The sequence below is a fragment of the Lucilia cuprina genome, chromosome 3 (assembly GCF_022045245.1).
Source record: "Lucilia cuprina isolate Lc7/37 chromosome 3, ASM2204524v1, whole genome shotgun sequence".
NCBI classification, from domain to species: domain Eukaryota; kingdom Metazoa; phylum Arthropoda; class Insecta; order Diptera; family Calliphoridae; genus Lucilia; species Lucilia cuprina.
In genome coordinates this window covers 47,349,392-47,368,530 of record NC_060951.1, presented here as the reverse complement: position 1 = coordinate 47,368,530, position 19,139 = coordinate 47,349,392, and the positions used below count along the sequence as shown (strand labels likewise).

Genomic DNA, 19,139 nt, shown 5'->3' with positions numbered 1-19,139 from the left:
AATCAATTCAATTTAAATTAATTTTAGATGAATTGCAATTTATTTCACAAATTGGAAACAAATAAAAATTCATGTCAATTGAAATTCATTTTTACATATAATTCAATTCTTCCTTTATGTTAAAGAATTAATTGTAAATTTACTAATTCAATTCATCAATATTTTGCAAATTAATTAAAAAATAAATGATTTATTTGAAATGATGTAAAATCTTAAAGTTTTGTTATCGTTATTTCTAATGTTAAAGTAATATGTTTGTTTAATTAGCTATCACTACTTTCTCAATTTTTTCATTAGCGTAAATAAATTGTTACAAAAAAATGTCAATGATGAAAGTTTTAACAAATTTTAAGCTTTTGCAAATTGCCTCTACTATTAATACGTTATTGACATCTTCTAACATTTTTTACTACACTGAAAATAATCCATGCTCAACTTTACGAAAAAAATTTCGTAACTTCTATTATTATTTAATAAAACCCTTTTCCATTTTTACGAAAGTACGAAAACTTTTCGTAATATTTTTTTCTTAAATTTTAGCGAAATTAAACATAATGATATTAATTATATTATGATTAAATAAAAATACAACATTTTTATAAAATTTAATAAAAAGTTTAATATTATTCTAGAATTATTTTCACAAAAAAAATTTAAAATTCGTGTGGAGAATAATTTTGAACTAAAATTATTTTAAAATTAGCAAAAATGTTTGAATAAATTAATATTTCGTAAATTTTACCATATTTATTCAAAATTCGTACAATTTCGTATATATTACGAAAGAATTTCATGGTGCGAAACAACGAACAATTTGTACAATGTACGACATTTTTCGTATATATTAGGCATGGATTTTTTTGAGTATACGATTGCAATGACTTTGTCCTGATTCCGATTTTAGAAATTCGACATTTTGTTTTAGTGCCAAAACCCATTATTACAACTTGCCAATAACTATAGTTAGGATTCTATAATGCCGATAATTCATTTCGGCTGGCTTTAAATAAAATACAATAATAACTAGAAACAAGTTATATGCTTTATAAAATTCTAACTTTAATTATTGGCATATTGTAATATTGGGCCTAAGAGTCATCAATAGGAGCAACATAATTTCTATTTCAATTACAACATGAGTTTTTCTTTATTTTGACATTTAGGCACTAATATACATAGTTACACAAATATTTATAAAACTTAAAATAAAACAATGAATTTTCTGTTATGTTTCCCCCAAATAAATCAATCCTTAAATAAATGCATAAACATAAAACTATAAAAGAAATATTGAAATATGTTACATTTAATAAAATATTACAAAATTAAGTAGAAAAAATACATAAAATATAATAATGATAAAATCTTGAAATTGTTTTGAAATACAGAAGAAAAAAAATGATTAAACAGTGGAACTAGATGAAGTAGTATTAGACAAATTGGTGGTGTTAGGTCGTCGAGGCTGTAAACGAATACGAAAGCCTTCTTCACGTTTTAAAATAATATCGGCCTGTAATTTGAAATCTTCTTCAGTCATATCCGAATAGACACGATAGTTGCGTAAAATGGTGGATAAAAGTATTTTTAATTTCAACATGGCATATTTACGACCTGTAAATTTAAGATAATTAATTTAATTATTTCTTTTATATTCATTTCGACATTACTTACCCACACAACTTCTGGGTCCAGCTGAAAATGGTACAAAAGCATAATAATGACGATTGGCTTGACGTTCGGGTAAAAAGTTATCGGGATTAAAAACATTGGGATTTTCATAGACCAAAGGATTGCGATGCAATTTTATAGTGGCCACTGTTATGGTGGCTCCCTTAGGTATAACATAATTATTTGATACCAATTTCAAATCCTCCTGCAATTCTCGTGCTATAAGCGGTACTGGTGGATACATTCTTAAGGTTTCCATTAAACATCTTTCTAAATATTTCATTTCTAGAGTATCTTGGAACGTACAAGATCTATCAGAACCCTGAAATATTTCATCCAATTCAGCTATAACTCTATCTTGTATATGCTGATGTATACCCATAAGCGATAAGAAAAATGACGAGCCAGCTGCTGTGGTATCATGACCTTCAAACATAATGGTATCAACTTGTTCTTTGATTTCGGTATCAGTTATGGCGGCACCATTTTGAGCACTTTCCAATAGTAAATCTAAAAATGCCAATCTTTTCTTTTCGCCCACATCATTGTCTTCCACATCCAAGTCATCTTTTAAACCCTCAGCTTGGCCAAATGATAAGCCCTCCACAGAAGTTACTTTTTCGTTTTTACCATTAACACCATTGGATTTCAGACTTTCCGTTATTAATTCACCATCTTTAGTCCATTCGTATTGAGCGAGGGATCCTCTGGTACCTTTCGTAAAGGCTTCTTTTTTATTCTTAATTACTTTTTTCGTAAGACCATGTATAATATTTAATAGTTTTCCTTGATCCTGATAGTATCTGGTAAGTGTAAAGAGGAATTCACTTCTCAAGAAGAGACTTCGATGTCTCATATGTAGAATATCGCACATTTTCATTACGGCCAAGGCGTATTCATAGCCAGATTTGTCTTGCGTTTTTCGCGAAACTCCCATGGCAGTTTCTGAAAAAAGCGTAAGGAAACCATATTAAAAAGTGCCTAAATAATTATTAGCAAATATAAAGTAATTAGCCAGGAATACTTTCTAAATATCAAAGTACAATTTAGTTAAATTTTGTAATAACTAAATTTCGACAATGTTTCTATAACACGCAAGATAAAAGTCCATTTCTCTACCTTTAGTCTAGTGTAAATGAACTGTACAAAATTGTTTATAATTAAATTTTGAAAGTTTACACATTTTCCATGTTTTCCAAAACTTAGGAAACTATTCATGTGTGTTTCTTGACTAATGATTGGCAATCCGTTGTTGTGTTTTTTCTCTCTTCATTTTCCTTAATATACAATTGATAAGTTTCTTCAACTTAAAACTTGCATCACAGTGACACGTAATAAATGGAATGAATATGATGTCTATATACTTTGTTTTGCATTTGAATGGAAATTTATTATACATATTTTTGGTTTTGTAAAGATGCAGGCCAGACCGGCTAATGTTCGTATAATAAATTAAATTTTGTTAAAGTAAAGGAGTAACGTAATAATTAATATATGAAATACACATATTCAAATATAGTGGTGATCTTTTATAACGCTTATTATATGAGGATATAAAAAGCAGCGATTAAAATTTATTAATTTCATAGAAATTTTTCTTACTTTCATTTTAGAACATAGTAGTCGACTAACGGCCACAAAGTTAAACGATTTTGCCAGGTCTGCACCTGCATTCTTTCAAAAACAATGAATGATCAATTATGATCGGTCTAATTTAACTTCACAACTATTTTGTTAGAAAAAAATGTATAAATGAGAAAGAATTAACTTTCATAGAAACTGCAAAATAAAGCGTTTTAAGAAATGGATGTACTTCTTTTCTTTCTTGGAAGTTGTCAAATGATTGATGTAGGTATAGAAATCCAAAAATTAACAATTCAATTACTCCAACGCTGTCTCTTTCTGTTTAAGATTCTAGATTTTGCATTGAAAGCTGCAAACTATAAGTATCTCAATACTAAAGGTTTACGAATGAAATATCTGCTAACAACGGCAAAGAGAATATATTTTTTACTACAGATGAGAATTTAGCTCAATGAAACTAATTAGAATCTTTTCGTATGTTTGTAATTTCATGGACTTATAATTCCGACGTATTAGATTAGCAGGACTTGGTCCAGACAGAAAAGTCTAAAACAACTAAAATGCATTAACATAGCTTAAAATCCATTCTTCTAGCCCAGATCTGAATCATTTCTGAATTATGAAACCATTAAGCTTGCCGTTATCTAGATATTGATCATGTCATTGTCAGATTTTGCCAATGAAAGAGTCCCCAACTAAATGATCAATAATCTAATCAAGAACCGTAAAACAAGCTTTAAAACTAATGTCTAGACAGCATTAGATTCTCTTTTCTTACTTGATAATAACAAATTTTCCGAAAACTAGAATGTTGTAAATTTTTGTACGATTCTTTAGAGAATTGCTTGTCTGGCTTGTTAGCAATGTTAAAGAATTAACATCCCTTTTAACTAAATCTGTGCCATTTATGTGTGTGTGAAGTTAAATTCGAATTTAACTAGCAAAGACACAAACCAGATTTGTTAACAGTGCTCATTTTGCAGCTAACAGAGCGCTGTTAATCAGTTAACAGAATATTATAATTGAATTAGAAGATCGAAAACTGACCATTTTGGAAGCAGGATGAAGGTTCCACACATCCAACTATATGGAAATGGTGGTCCAAAGGCTACTTAACGGAACTGTGCGTGAAATATATCTGTATTCATAGTAAACATACTTAAACATTGAACTTTGTTTACCAATATTCTGGACAGGATTACTGGAACTGAGTGAAAGTTACACATGTCCCAGTATATGTAAATGGTAGTCCTAGGGATATGTCATGGATCCGCATTAGTGGAATATCTTAAATAATCTTGGATTGCCTTATTTAATTAACATTTTTTTGAAAAATTCTTTAGAGGATTAGTGGCACTGGGTGGAAGTTACACATATCTCACTATATGGAAATTTTAGTAAAAGGGGTACCTAATGGAACTATGTAAGTTAGATATCTGAAATAATTGTGGGACTCCCACAGAATAAAATTTAGTTTCCTTTAAAAAATAGTACATTTTTTGAAAATTTCTGGAGAGGATTAATGGAACTGAGTGGAAGTTACATATATCCCACTATATGGAAATGTTAGTCTAAGAAGTACCTCATGGAATTATTAAGGTCAAATATCTGAAATAATCGTGGGTCTCCCACAGAATAAAATTTTATTTTGTCTAAAAAATACTACATATTTGGATATTTCTGGAGAGGATTAATGGAACTGAGTGGAAGTTACATATATCCCACTATATGGAAAATTTTGTTTAAGGGATACCTTATGGAACTATGTAGGTAAAATATCTCAAATAATCGTGGGACTCCCACAGAATAAAATTTAGTTTTCTTTAAAAAATAGTACTTTTTTGAAAATTTCTGGTGAGGATTAATGGAACTGAGTGAAAGTTACATATATCCCACTATAAGGAAATGTTAGTCTAAGAAGTACCTAATGGAATTATTTAGGTCAAATATCTGAAAAAATCGTGGGACTCTCACAGAATAAAATTTAATTTTCTTTAAAAAATAGTACATTTTTTGAAAATTTCTGGAGAGGATTAATGGAACTGAGTGGAAGTTACATATATCCCACTATATGGAAATGTTAGTCTAAGAAGTACCTAATGGAATTATTTAGGTCAAATATCTGAAATAATCGTGGGACTTCCACAGAATAAAATTTAGTTTTCTTTAAAAAATAGTACTTTTTTGAAAAATTCTGGTGAGGATTAATGGAACTCAGTGAAAGTTACATATATCCCACTATAAGGAAATGTTAGTCTAAGAAGTACCTAATGGAATTATTTAGGTCAAATATCTGAAAAAATCGTGGGACTCTCACAGAATAAAATTTAGTTTTCTTTAAAAAATAGTACTTTTTTTGAAAATTTCTGGAGAGGATTAATGGAACTGAGTGGAAGTTACATATATCCCACTATATGTAAATTTTAGTCTAAGAGGTACCTAATGGAACTGTATAGGTTAAATATCTGAAATAATCGTGGGTCTCCCACAGAATAAAATTTTATTTTGTCTAAAAAATACTGCATTTTTGGATATTTCAGGAGAGGATTAATGGAACTGAGTGGAAGTTACATATATCCCACTATATGGAAAATTTAGTTTAAGGGATACCTTATGGAACTATCTAGGTAAAATATCTCAAATAATCGTGGGACTCCCACAGAATAAAATTTAGTTTTCTTTTAAAAAATAGTACATTTTGTGAAAATTTCTGGAGAGGATAAATGGAACTGAGTGGAAGTTACATATATCCCACTATATGTAAATTTTAGTCTAAGAGGTACCTAATGGAACTATATAGGTTAAATATCTAAAATAATCGTGGGACTCCCACAGAATAAAACTTAGTTTTCTTTAAAAAATAGTACATTTTTTGAAAATTTCTGGAGAGGATTAATGGAACTGAGTGGAAGTTACATATATCCCACTATATGTAAATTTTAGTCTAAGAGGTACCTAATGGAACTGTATAGGTTAAATATCTGAAATAATCGTGGGTCTCCCACAGAATAAAATTTTATTTTGTCTAAAAAATACTACATTTTTGGATATTTCTGGAGAGGATTAATGGAACTGAGTGGAAGTTACATATATCCCACTATAAGGAAATGTTAGTCTAAGAAGTACCTAATGGAATTATTTAGGTCAAATATCTGAAATAATCGTGGGACTCCCACAGAATAAAATTTAGTTTTCTTTAAAAAATAGTACATTTTTTGAAAATTTCTGGAGAGGATTAATGGAACTGAGTGGAAGTTACATATATCCCACTATATGGAAATGTTAGTCTAAGAAGTACCTAATGGAATTATTTAGGTCAAATATCTGAAATAATCGTGGGAGTCCCACAGAATAAAAATACTACATTTTTGGATATTTCTGGAGAGGATTAATGGAACTGAGTGGAAGTTACATATATCCCACTATAAGCAAATTTTAGTCTAAGAAGAACGTAATGGAACTACATATGTTAAATATCTCAAATAATCGTGGGACTCCCACAGAATAAAATTTAGTTTTCTTTAAAAAATAGTACATTTTTTGAAAATTTCTTTAGAGGATTAGTGGAACTGAGTGGAAGTTACATATATCTCACTATATGGACGTTTTAGTTTAAGGTGTACCTAATGGAACTATGTAAGTTAGATATCTGAAATAATCGTGGGACTCCCACAGAATAAAATTTAGTTTTCTTAAAAAAATAGTACATTTTTTGAAAATTTCTGGAGAGGATTAATGAAACTGAGTGGACGTTACATATATCCCACTATATGGAAATGTTAGTCTAAGAAGTACTAATGGAATTATTTAGGTCAAATATCTGAAATAATCGTGGGACTCCCATAGAATGAAATTTAATTTTGTTTGAAAAATAGTACATTTTTTTTGAATATTTCTGGAGAGGATTAATGGAACTGAGTGGAAGTTACATATATCCCACTATATGGAAATGTTAGTCTAAGAAGTACCTAATGGAATTATTTAGGTCAAATATCTGAAATAATCGTGGGACTCCCACAGAAATAAAATTTAGTTTTCTTTAAAAAATAGTACTTTTTTGAAAATTTCTGGTGAGGATTAATGGAACTATATGTAAATTTTAGTATCCCTTAACTAAATCCCTTAAACTAATTTTCCATATAGTGGGATATATGTAACTTCCACTCAGTTCCATTAATCCTCTCCAGAAATGTACTATTATTCAGACAAAATCAAATTTTTGTCTGTGGGAGTCCCACGATTATTTCAGATATTTGACCCAAATAATTCCATTAGGTACTTCTTAGACTAACATTTCCATATAGTAGGAATATTGTAACTTCCACTCAGTTCCATTAATCCTCTCCAGAAATATTCAAAAAAATGTACTATTTTTCAAACAAAATCAAATTTCATCTGTGGGAGTCCGACGATTATTTCAGATATTTTACCTACATAGTTCCATAAGGTATCCCTTAAGTTAAAATTTCCATATAGTGGGATATATGTAACTTCCACTCAGTTCCATTTATCCTCTCCAGAAATTTTCAAAAAATTTACTATTTTTTAAAGAAAACTAAATTTTATTCTGTGGGAGTCCCACGATTATTTCAGATATTTTACCTACATAGTTCCATAAGGTACCTCTTAGACTAAAATTTACATATAGTGGGATATATGTATCTTCCACTCAGTTCCATTAATTCTCTCCAGAAATTTTCAAAAAATGTACTATTTTTTAAAAGAAAACTAAATTTTATTCTGTGGGAGTCCCACGATTATTTCAGATATTTGACCTAAATAATTCCATTAGGTACATCTTAGACTAACATTTCCTTATAGTGGGATATATGTAACTTCCACTCAGTTCCATTAATCCTCTCCAGAAATTTTCACAAAATGTACTATTTTTTAAAGAAAACTAAATTTTATTCTGTGGGAGTCCCACGATTATTTCAGATATTTAACATATATAGTTCCATTACATTCTTCTTAGACTAAAATTTGCATATAGTGGGATATATGTAACTTCCACTCAGTTCCATTAATCCTCTCCAGAAATATCCAAAAATGTAGTATTTTATAAAGAAAACTAAATTTTATTCTGTGGGAGTCCCACGATTATTTTAGATATTTGACCTAAATAATTCCATTAGGTACTTCTTAGACTAACATTTCCATATAGTGGGATATATGTAACTTCCACTCAGTTCCATTAATCCTCTCCAGAAATTTTCAAAAAATGTACTATTTTTTAAAGAAAACTAAATTTTATTCTGTGGGAGTCCGACGATTATTTCAGATATTTTACCTACATAGTTCCATAAGGTATCCCTTAAGTTAAAATTTCCATATAGTGGGATATATGTAACTTCCACTCAGTTCCATTTATCCTCTCCAGAAATTTTCAAAAAATTTACTATTTTTTAAAGAAAACTAAATTTTATTCTGTGGGAGTCCCACGATTATTTCAGATATTTTACCTACATAGTTCCATAAGGTACCTCTTAGACTAAAATTTACATATAGTGGGATATATGTAACTTCCACTCAGTTCCATTAATTCTCTCCAGAAATTTTCACAAAATGTACTATTTTTTAAAGAAAACTAAATTTTATTCTGTGGGAGTCCCACGATTATTTCAGATATTTAACATATATAGTTCCATTACATTCTTCTTAGGCTAAAATTTGCATATAGTGGGATATATGTAACTTCCACTCAGTTCCATTAATCCTCTCCAGAAATATCCAAAAATGTAGTATTTTATAAAGAAAACTAAATTTTATTCTGTGGGAGTCCCACGATTATTTTAGATATTTGACCTAAATAATTCCATTAGGTACTTCTTAGACTAACTTTTCCATATAGTGGGATATATGTAACTTCCACTCAGTTCCATTAATCCTCTCCAGAAATTTTCAAAAAATGTACTATTTTTTAAAGAAAACTAAATTTTATTCTGTGGGAGTCCCACGATTATTTCAGATATTTGACCTAAATAATTCCATTAGGTACTTCTTAGACTAACATTTCCTTATAATGGGTATATGTAACTTCCACTCAGTTCCATTAATCCTCTCCAGAAATTTTCAAAAAAAGTACTATTTTTTAAAGAAAACTAAATTTTATTCTGTGGGAGTCCCACGATTATTTCAGATATTTAACATATATAGTTCCATTACATTCTTCTTAGACTAAAATTTGCATATAGTGGGATATATGTAACTTCCACTCAGTTCCATTAATCCTCTCCAGAAATATCCAAAAATGTAGTATTTTATAAAGAAAACTAAATTTTATTCTGTGGGAGTCCCACGATTATTTTAGATATTTGACCTAAATAATTCCATTAGGTACTTCTTAGACTAACATTTCCATATAGTGGGATATATGTAACTTCCACTCAGTTCCATTAATCCTCTCCAGAAATTTTCAAAAAATGTACTATTTTTTAAAGAAAACTAAATTTTATTCTGTGAGAGTCCCACGATTATTTCAGATATTTGACCTAAATAATTCCATTAGGTACTTCTTAGACTAACATTTCCTTATAGTGGGATATATGTAACTTCCACTCAGTTCCATTAATCCTCACCAGAAATTTTCAAAAAATGTACTATTTTTTAATGAAAACTAAATTTTATTCTGTGGGAGTCCCACGATTATTTCAGATATTTAACCTATATAGTTCCATTAGGTACCTCTTAGACTAAAATTTACATATAGTGGGATATATGTAACTTCCACTCAGTTCCATTTATCCTCTCCAGAAATTTTCACAAAATGTACTATTTTTGAAAAGAAAACTAAATTTTATTCTGTGGGAGTCCCACGATTATTTGAGATATTTTACCTACATAGTTCCATAAGGTATCCCTTAAACTAAATTTTCCATATAGTGGGATATATGTAACTTCCACTCAGTTCCATTAATCCTCTCCAGAAATATCCAAAAATGTAGTATTTTTTAGACAAAATAAAATTTTATTCTGTGGGAGACCCACGATTATTTCAGATATTTGACCTAAATAATTCCATTAGGTACTTCTTAGACTAACATTTCCATACAGTGGGATATATGTAACTTCCACTCAGTTCCATTAATCCTCTCCAGAAATTTTCAAAAAATGTACTATTTTTTAAAGAAAACTAAATTTTATTCTGTGGGAGTCCCACAATTATTTAAGATATCTTACTTACATTGTTCCATTAGGTACCCCTTTTACTAAAATTTCCATATAGTGAGATATGTGTAACTTCCACCCAGTTCCACTAATCCTCTAAAGAATTTTTCAAAAAAATGTTAATTAAATAAGGCAATCCAAGATTATTTAAGATATTCCACTAATGCGGATCCATGACATATCCCTAGGACTACCATTTACATATACTGGGACATGTGTAACTTTTACTCAGTTCCAGTAATCCTGTCCAGAATATTGGTAAACAAAGTTTAATGTTTAAGTATGTTTACTATGAATACAGATATATTTCACGCACAGTTCCATTAAGTAGCCTTTGGACCACCATTTCCATATAGTTGGATGTGTGGAACCTTCATTCTGCTTCCAAAATGGTCAGTTTTCGATCTTCTAATTCAATTATAATATTCTGTTAACTGATTAACAGCGCTCTGTTAGCTGCAAAATGAGCACTGTTAACAAATCTGGTTTGTGTCTTTGCTAGTTAAATTCGAATTTAACTTCACACACACGCCATTTATTCACAATTGATAAACCAGATACTTGCTAGTAACTACCGATCCTGCGATAGACATTAGTCATGTCAGTGATTTACTAAAAGTACTAGCAATTAATTAACCATATTAACATTAAAAAAATCTTGAAACATGTGTTTAGCGGCAGGGACCTCATTAGATATCCTACAAATGTTAAAACGGAATTAGATCCTTGTTTCATTATTTAAATTTTAATATATAGGACCAATGTTATTGTACGTTACAAACATCAGCACAAAACCTAAAGTGGTGTAGGGTATATTGAACAAGTTACCAATCAAGCTGGCTAAAACTACAAACTGTGCTGCCAACCATTTTTTACATAAAGGTATTATTAACCCATTTTCTATTAACCCACACTATTGGTTGCAGTTGCTTAAAAAATAATTAATGTTTTATTAGTATTCATATTTCTATACTTTCTGTAACCGTATATCTCTATAACCCACAACTTGCACTACTTCTTCAGTGGTTACATTGACCTCACCATAATATTTTTTCCAAACTTCCTTTAAATAAATAGTTTGCTATAAAACCATATTGCTAGTAACAATATAAACAAAAACTGAAAGAAAACAAATATCCATTTATATTGCATAACACAGTATTTCTTTATTTAACTTTAATGTCCAACCAACAACACTAACAAATCGCAAAACTTTTCATTTCTTTGGCCTACATAGTGTTTGTAGTGGCTCCTCTACAAATATTCATTTAACCATCTAACCAAGAAACCTGATTGTAAACCATGAACATGTGTCAGTAACGTGCGAATTCAATCTAAAGAAAAAAAAAAACAAATAAAAAAACTTGTTATCATGACGTAGATCCTCCATGGCGAAAAAAAGAGTCAAGCTCCAATGAGTTATGTCAAATAGAAAATCAAATACAAAAGAAACCAACAACAAAAACCAATAGAAAATAGTGAAAAAGAAAGAAATTAATAGTTTAGCTGAATTTTCGTAAAACAAGCAGCACAATTTACAAATAAAATATTTTCAAATTATGCAATTGTAGTTAGTAGCTAATGTTACTTACTGTAGTTGTATGGCAGGATTTCCTAATAGTTTTTTTCTGTTTAAATGGGTGGCATAATTAATAAAGAAATTACACTGTGAATTTGCAAAACCCATTCAAAACATTACGAAATTTGTTTCCTTTCTCTTGATATAATTATTTTGGACAAATTGTAAGATTGTCACTTTTTATTAATTACATCCTTAAAATTGATATTTTATTAAAAATTAACTCCGTAGCGGGATGAATATTTATTATGAAGTTAATTTTAGATGAAGTAAGTCTGATTCACTTGAACACCTGCCATGTCGGCTTTTTTCAAGAAGGTACTTTTACAACCAGTGGGCTTTTAAGCGACTCACCATCACCCGGTTATGTTTCTTACACAAAGTTGGAATTTAATTCCGCTAGTAAATTTGCTATCTCAAATTACTGTAGGTTACAGGAAACTTAACTATTCGACGAATCACCATCGCCCGGTTATGTTTCATACACACAGGTGGAATTTAATTCCGCCAGTATATTTACAATCTCAAGTCACTGCAGTCCTGTTACTTAACTTCCGAGATGCAAAATTTCACTTTCCTCTAAAATCATCCTGATGGAATGGTCTCTCTTGATCCGGCAACAACATGTAATCTGTAGACCGAAATACGAATTCAAAGACAAGTTTTTAATCACAGATAATACACTGTAGCATGTTTGGTATAAACAGTGCCGTACCCTGACAAGGATTGAAAATTAAATGGTATTTCTTGTAAAAGATACCTAAAATGCATCGCAATTCAACCCAGCAAACTTTTCATTTAATGAATAAACGATCCGACTTGGTAGAATAGAGGTACTATTATTACTTTTTTCCCCAGAATTGTAATTACATCAAGATAGGGGGATTGTTATCAGGGTAACTAACCCCTAAGGGTCTTTAGATGAAATGTGAAGAAGCTCACACTCATTCATGTTTCCAAAATTTTATTTATATGTCTCGATTGGATCAGGTCGCAGCCGTATTCTAAAAGTTGCAAGATCCTAATGATGACCCGAAGGCTTTAGATGAAATATGATGAAAACGAATTTCCACCTTAAGGGAGAAGACATCCATTCAAGTTTCGAGTTTTACGTTACTCGATCGGATCAGGTTGCCTCCATATTGTGAAGAGTGCGAGATTCAAATGGTTTAGTTAAGAAGTTCTTCCCTCAAACACAAATGACTGAATGCGAATTGAGTATGATATGTAATTATTTGGAAATGCTGATGGGATTTAAATACATCTAAACTGTATTTCTGAACAAGTGATGATTATTGTATTTAGAGAATCTTGAATATATGAAGGGTCTATCTTATGTCTGCTAGTCTATGCCAAAAACAAATAGATGGGCTGTATATATATGATACAGTCGTGAATATACAAGCCCTTAAAGCGATTTAATGCAATAAATGTGTGAATATTGGTAGATATCATAATTATAAGGACTCACTTGTCGACTGATTTCGCATTGTATAAATCTTTCGAGAAACAATAGAATACTTGAAAGCTGAAATTGAAAGTGTCATCATGAGATTTAGTAGTTTGGTTTACATAGAAAATTACATGGAATGGAATATTCCTACTGGTGTGGGGTATTATATAATCGGTCATGCGATTTTTTTTTTAACATGTAACATAGAGCTTAGGATGAAAAGAAGGTATGAAAACTACGAAATGCTTCGACGGAATATATTACCCAAATTATAATTTTTACAATTTCGATTAATTTATTGCGAACAGTAGGACAAACAAATTAAAACAATTCCACTTTCTTGTTCTAAAAAATCAGAGGAAAAAAATTTTAGTCCTAATAGGAAATTATGGACTTATAAAAGTTTGAGAATCTCTTCTTTGTTATGCATCTATGAAGAAAGTTGTCTACAATATATAAAGATAATTACTAAAGAAATATTTGCAGTATTTTATTGTTGAACATGGTTGAAATGATTGCAAATTGCATATTAATGATGTAGTATTGCAATTTTTTAATCTACAATATTTCTTTCAGTACAAATGTGCGAATTGCAAGAAAAACTATTATAACATTTGGCAGTTTATCAAAATGATGGAAATACTTTAAAATATAAAATAACGGACAATGTCATTAACATATATTTTTATTGTTATATGTTAATGAAGCACAAATTGTCTGTTAATTAATTATGCAATATATGCAATTAAACAAGATTTTGGAAAATTTTCAAAATATTAGAAAAAAAAGGTGGGACAAATTTGATTTTAAGTGACATAACAAAGAAAATAATTAACATACATTTCTAATGTTTATTGTTAAACATTATAATTCCTATGCAAAATTGTTTATTATCCATCATAATAGAATTATAAGTTTTATTACTCACTTACCTAATAAAATTTCAACCGTTGCCTCACTCATATAATCATGACAATCGAAAGTTTTACCATTTTCTGCCTGCAGTTTACGCACTACATTGCGTGAATTTTCATTGAAAAGATCAATGAAACTTTTCAAAACGTTTAAGTGGAATGTGGGTGCAATCAATTTACGATGTGAACGCCATTTGTGACCTGAAAAAGAAATTGTTAACAATGAAAAGCGTGAATTATTTTATAACATAACAATTAGATTTTGTATTGTTATACAAATAGGAATACAAGTAAAAATTTGCACAAATATAAATTGTTAAATAATTCTATTATATATACATATAATAACAAGTAGTTAGTGATTAATATTCAAATGAGATTTTACTTAAGGAAAAATAAGTCTAAATTGATGTGTAATTCCTGTTAAAGTTAATTTAATTTTTGGCACATTATCTATTTTAATTTGTGACAAGTCAAAACCGTGACTACTTCACACATTTTCACATTTTCATTGTCTTCCTACTAGTGATCATGGTGTCATTAACATCTGGTAACATGATTTGAACATGTTTATTTGCCCCATTCTCCAACACCTACACTGAAAAATATTTATGTTACGCATTTTCTTTTTTCTTTTGTCTTTTTTATTAAAAATGTAATATTTTTTTTAACAAATACAAATTTATGTTTTATATGCAAATGTCACATTAAATAAATGTTTTATTAATTATTCAAAAAAATGGACATAATACGTCTGTGTTTTTAAAAATGACTCATATGATTTGAAACATGTGTGCAGAAAAATATATTTTACACATTTATTTTTATAATTTTGAGAACATTATTTTTTTATTTAAAAATTTGTTCTTTATTTAAGTATAAATTAACTTACCCGTACTAATTAGTAGACCATCTCCTAGCCATGGTTTGAAAAATTTATATTCAGATGCTTTGTCTATATATACTTGACTGCTTAGTAATATTTCAACATCTCTGGGGTCATATATAAATATCACCAATTTCGGACCAATCCACATTTTGGCCACGTGTGGAAACTCAGCACTTTTACGTATAACAGTTTTGAAAACAGCTGAAATTTTGGGAAAATAAAATTAATAAGAGAAATATTTTATTTATAAACAAAGTCTTTTTCGGAAATCGTTCTGGAATTTTTAATTATTGTAAAATTTTTTAACATTTTCTATAATTTGAGAATGTTATGTTTACCTAAAACGAGATTTCTTGAAATAAAAAATTTTGAAATTTTGTTACGAATGTATTTTTGAATTTGATAAATTGTCTTTAAAATATATTTTTTAAAAATTGTTTTTGAAAAGAAACTTCAAAAATGTTCTATAAATGTTACATTTTTAAAACAATTTCATAAAAATATACTTTCCTAATAAAAATTAAATTTTTTAAATATGTTTTCTAAAACTAAAATTTTTTGAAAATGTTCTCTAAAACTGGAATTTATTGATTATTTTGTTTTGGCAAATATAATTAATTGTTTTTTTTGTAAAAGATAATTTGTCAATAACAAAAAAATATATGATTTTTCGAAATCATATTCATTTTTCAAAAATTCAATTCTTGTTTTGTTTGTAAAAATTTATTTTTTTTTGTTTTTGTAAAGAAAATTTGTCAACAATTTTCTGCATAAGTAGAGATTTTGTTTTCTACAATATGTGAACTTTTCTAATTTTTTTTTTGCAAAAAGAGACTTTTTCGAAAATTCTCTTTTTCTAGAGACTTTTTCGAAAATTCTCTTTTTCTAGAGAATTTTTCTAAAATTCTCTATAAAAAGAGAATTTTTAGAAAGTTTTTAAAAACTTTACATTAAAAAAACATATTTTGGAATTTGTCGTAAATTTGCTATAAAAAGAGAACTTTTTGACAATTTTCTACAAAAAAGTAATTTTTAGAAAATTTTCTACAAAAATAGAATTTTTCTAAAATTTTCTGTTTAAAATATAATTTTGAAAAAAATTTTCTACAAAAAGAAAATTTTTCAAAAATAAGAGCATTTTTTAGGAATTTTTTACGAAAAGAGGATTTTTCAAAACTTTGCTAAAACAAGATAATTTTTCGAAAATGTTCTACGAAAAGAGAATTTTTTGAATATTTTCTACAAAAATAGAAATTTTTTAAATTTTCTAAAAAACATAATTTTTTAAAAATTTAAAAAGCATTTTTCAAAAATTTACTACAAAAAGAGAATTTTTCAAAAATTTCCTGACAAAATAGATTTTCTTCAATTATTTTCTACAAAAAGAAAATATATTGATAATTTTCTACGAAAAGAGAATTTTACAAACATTTTCTATATATATATTGAAATATAAATACAATTTGTAGAAGAAACTACTTTAAAAATGTTCTTGAATAAGAAAATTAACTGAAAATTTTCTATTAAAAAAAAAGAATAATTTTAAATTGTCTATTAAACCTTAAATTTTCTTTTGACATAAGTAGGGTTTTTTAAGTTATAAGTACGTAAGAGCCGAAGTTGTTTTTTGGTACTCCGACAGACGTTTTTAATATTTTTAATTTATTTTTAGAAAAAACTGACATTAGGAAATACATATCTTTTGTGATTCTGAGATTTTTAGAAATATTTTAATACAATATTTTAAAACATAAAATAATATTCGCAAGAAAAAATATATATTTTTTTAAATATTTTTTGTAGTTTTTCATTGTTTGAATTAATAATTTTTCGTTAATTTACAATTAATTTATTACACAGTATATATTTGTTTACAAATATTTAAGAAAGAAAACACTGGAAATATTTTTATATTTTTAATATTTCAGTTTTTTATATATAAAATTTATTTTGGAAATTCTTTAAATTGTCACCATTATTTTACTTATTAAATTTCATTGTATTCACATACACGAAGCTGGCCCCAATACATCGAATAAATGACCCACTATTGGTAATCCTTTGGGTCCTGGTAATTTATCGGCCAATTCGTATAAATGTCGTCGAGATAATCGCCAATACAGAAACCACAATAAAATAGTGGGCAATAATAAAAAATAAAAAACACTGCCGGGAGATATTAGATTAGGATCTTTTAGCATTTCTAAAGCCATTTTAAAAACTGTTAATTTTTTTTCGATTACAAAATTTTAAACACTTGTTTTAATTTTTTTCTGAAATTTTTATACAACGATTGATTTTTTCTATTAATTTATTATAACACTTAAATATAATAAAATATAGTTTTTTGTTTGTATTTTTCCACTAGTTAAATGAAAATTTTTTTAATTTTTTCTTTTTTTATATTATTTGTTTTATATAGTCGACCGTTACTTTTCTTAGTTATTTTTTCCGAATTTAATTCACCGTTAAGTTGAAATAGCGCGTCCACAATTAAACTGTGAACGTGCATCCAAATGCAGCTTACTTTTATAGCCTGTGTTTGCTTAACATTTGTCGGTTGTTTAGTCTGTCTACCTGCCCCACAGTTAGTTACTTAGTTAGTTTGTGTCTTAGTCAATGTGTCAGTTAGTTATTTATTTTAGTCCCTGGTATTTATTTTTGTGCAAAAATTCAAGCATTTGTATAGAAACATCACATTTAAGTATCTACTCTACACTACCTCATATTTAGTCAACAATCGGGTTTCAATCGTAGGCTCTTTTAGTTTTTCTTCTTGTGTGTGGATTTTTAGTTTTATTGTATTGTAGTCGATTATGAGTTTATAATAGGGTTTTCAGAAGTATCCCGAAATTTTTACGCAGTGAAATTATTAAGGAAATTATTTTTATGTATTACTACTATATATGGGCATTTCCACCAAAAAGTATATATTTTGTCACATCACGTCACGCACATTGATTGACAATATCTTAGGGCCATACTTTTGGATTGGTATCCTCTTTATGATATGCATAAAGCCATTAGAGCTTTACATAAAAATATAAACATTGAAGCTAAACTATATTAGCATTTCCTATATTACTATATTAGTATTTGACTAAACTATAGTCAAACTATAGACTAAACTATTTTCAGGCTAAAAACTTAGTTATAGTCAGACTATAGGCGAGATAATAAACAAAATAATAGTCAAACTATAGATTAAACTATTAGTTGGTTAGTTAGATTGAAAGGGGCTAAGCCGTAGTCAGATTATAGAATAACTTTAGTAGTAGAATATAGCTATAGTCAACATGACTATAGCTATATTCTATAGACATAAGTATAGTCAGACTATACACTAAACTATAGAAATATTAAAAACTTAACTATAGTCAGACTATACAGAATAATCTGTAGTCAGATTAAATATTAAACTAAAGCCAGTTTATATACTAAATATTATATATTACTAAACTATGGTCAGACTATAGACATAACTGTAGTCAGACTATGGACTTAACTATAGTCAGACAATAAACATAAATATAGTCAGAATAGAGAATAAATTGTAATCAGATTAAAGATTAAACTAAACTGTATACTAAATTATAATCAGACTACAGACTATAAACTAAACTATAGTTAGACTATAGACTAAACTATAAAGCAATTTTCGTTATTTTTTTAATTGGAAGTTTCTACAGCCGTTTTCAAGTTTCTTTATAATTTTGATGGGAAATATGAGTGATCAAAGTTTTTATAATCGAGACTACGAATTGTTTTAAGAGTAAGAATATCAAACTATAGTCCATCTAAATATATGTAGAATATGCTATAATTAAGATTACAGAGTACAGTTTAGAGTGTAGACTAAACTATAGTTTAAACTATAAATAGTTC

General features: G+C 28.2%; 1 protein-coding gene across 1 annotated transcript; it reads right to left on the bottom strand.

The window, feature by feature from the left end:
• Positions 1–1,116: 1,116 nt before the first annotated feature.
• On the bottom strand, positions 1,117–17,763 carry LOC111686805 (cytochrome P450 4g15). The gene is made up of 5 exons (XM_023449187.2): positions 17,266–17,763; positions 15,258–15,455; positions 14,384–14,566; positions 1,672–2,613; positions 1,117–1,611 (listed from the first exon to the last, which is right to left on the bottom strand). The coding sequence occupies exons 1-5, from the start codon at positions 17,465–17,467 to the stop codon at positions 1,403–1,405; spliced, it is 1,734 nt and encodes a 577-aa protein (XP_023304955.2). The 5' UTR covers positions 17,468–17,763; the 3' UTR covers positions 1,117–1,402.
• Between the last annotated feature and the right edge of the window lie 1,376 nt (positions 17,764–19,139).

Bases quoted from the DNA above. Each gene is read 5' to 3' on its own strand.
- LOC111686805 (XM_023449187.2), bottom strand. From the start codon at position 17,467: ATGGCTTTAGAAATGCTAAAAGATCCTAATCTAATATCTCCCGGCAGT. The intron at 14,567-15,257 runs GTAAGTTAATTT...TTTCTTTTTCAG, and splicing joins TGGTCTACTAATTAGTACGG to GTCACAAATGGCGTTCACAT. The intron at 2,614-14,383 runs GTAAGTGAGTAA...CGCTTTTTTCAG, and splicing joins AACGGTTGAAATTTTATTAG to AAACTGCCATGGGAGTTTCG.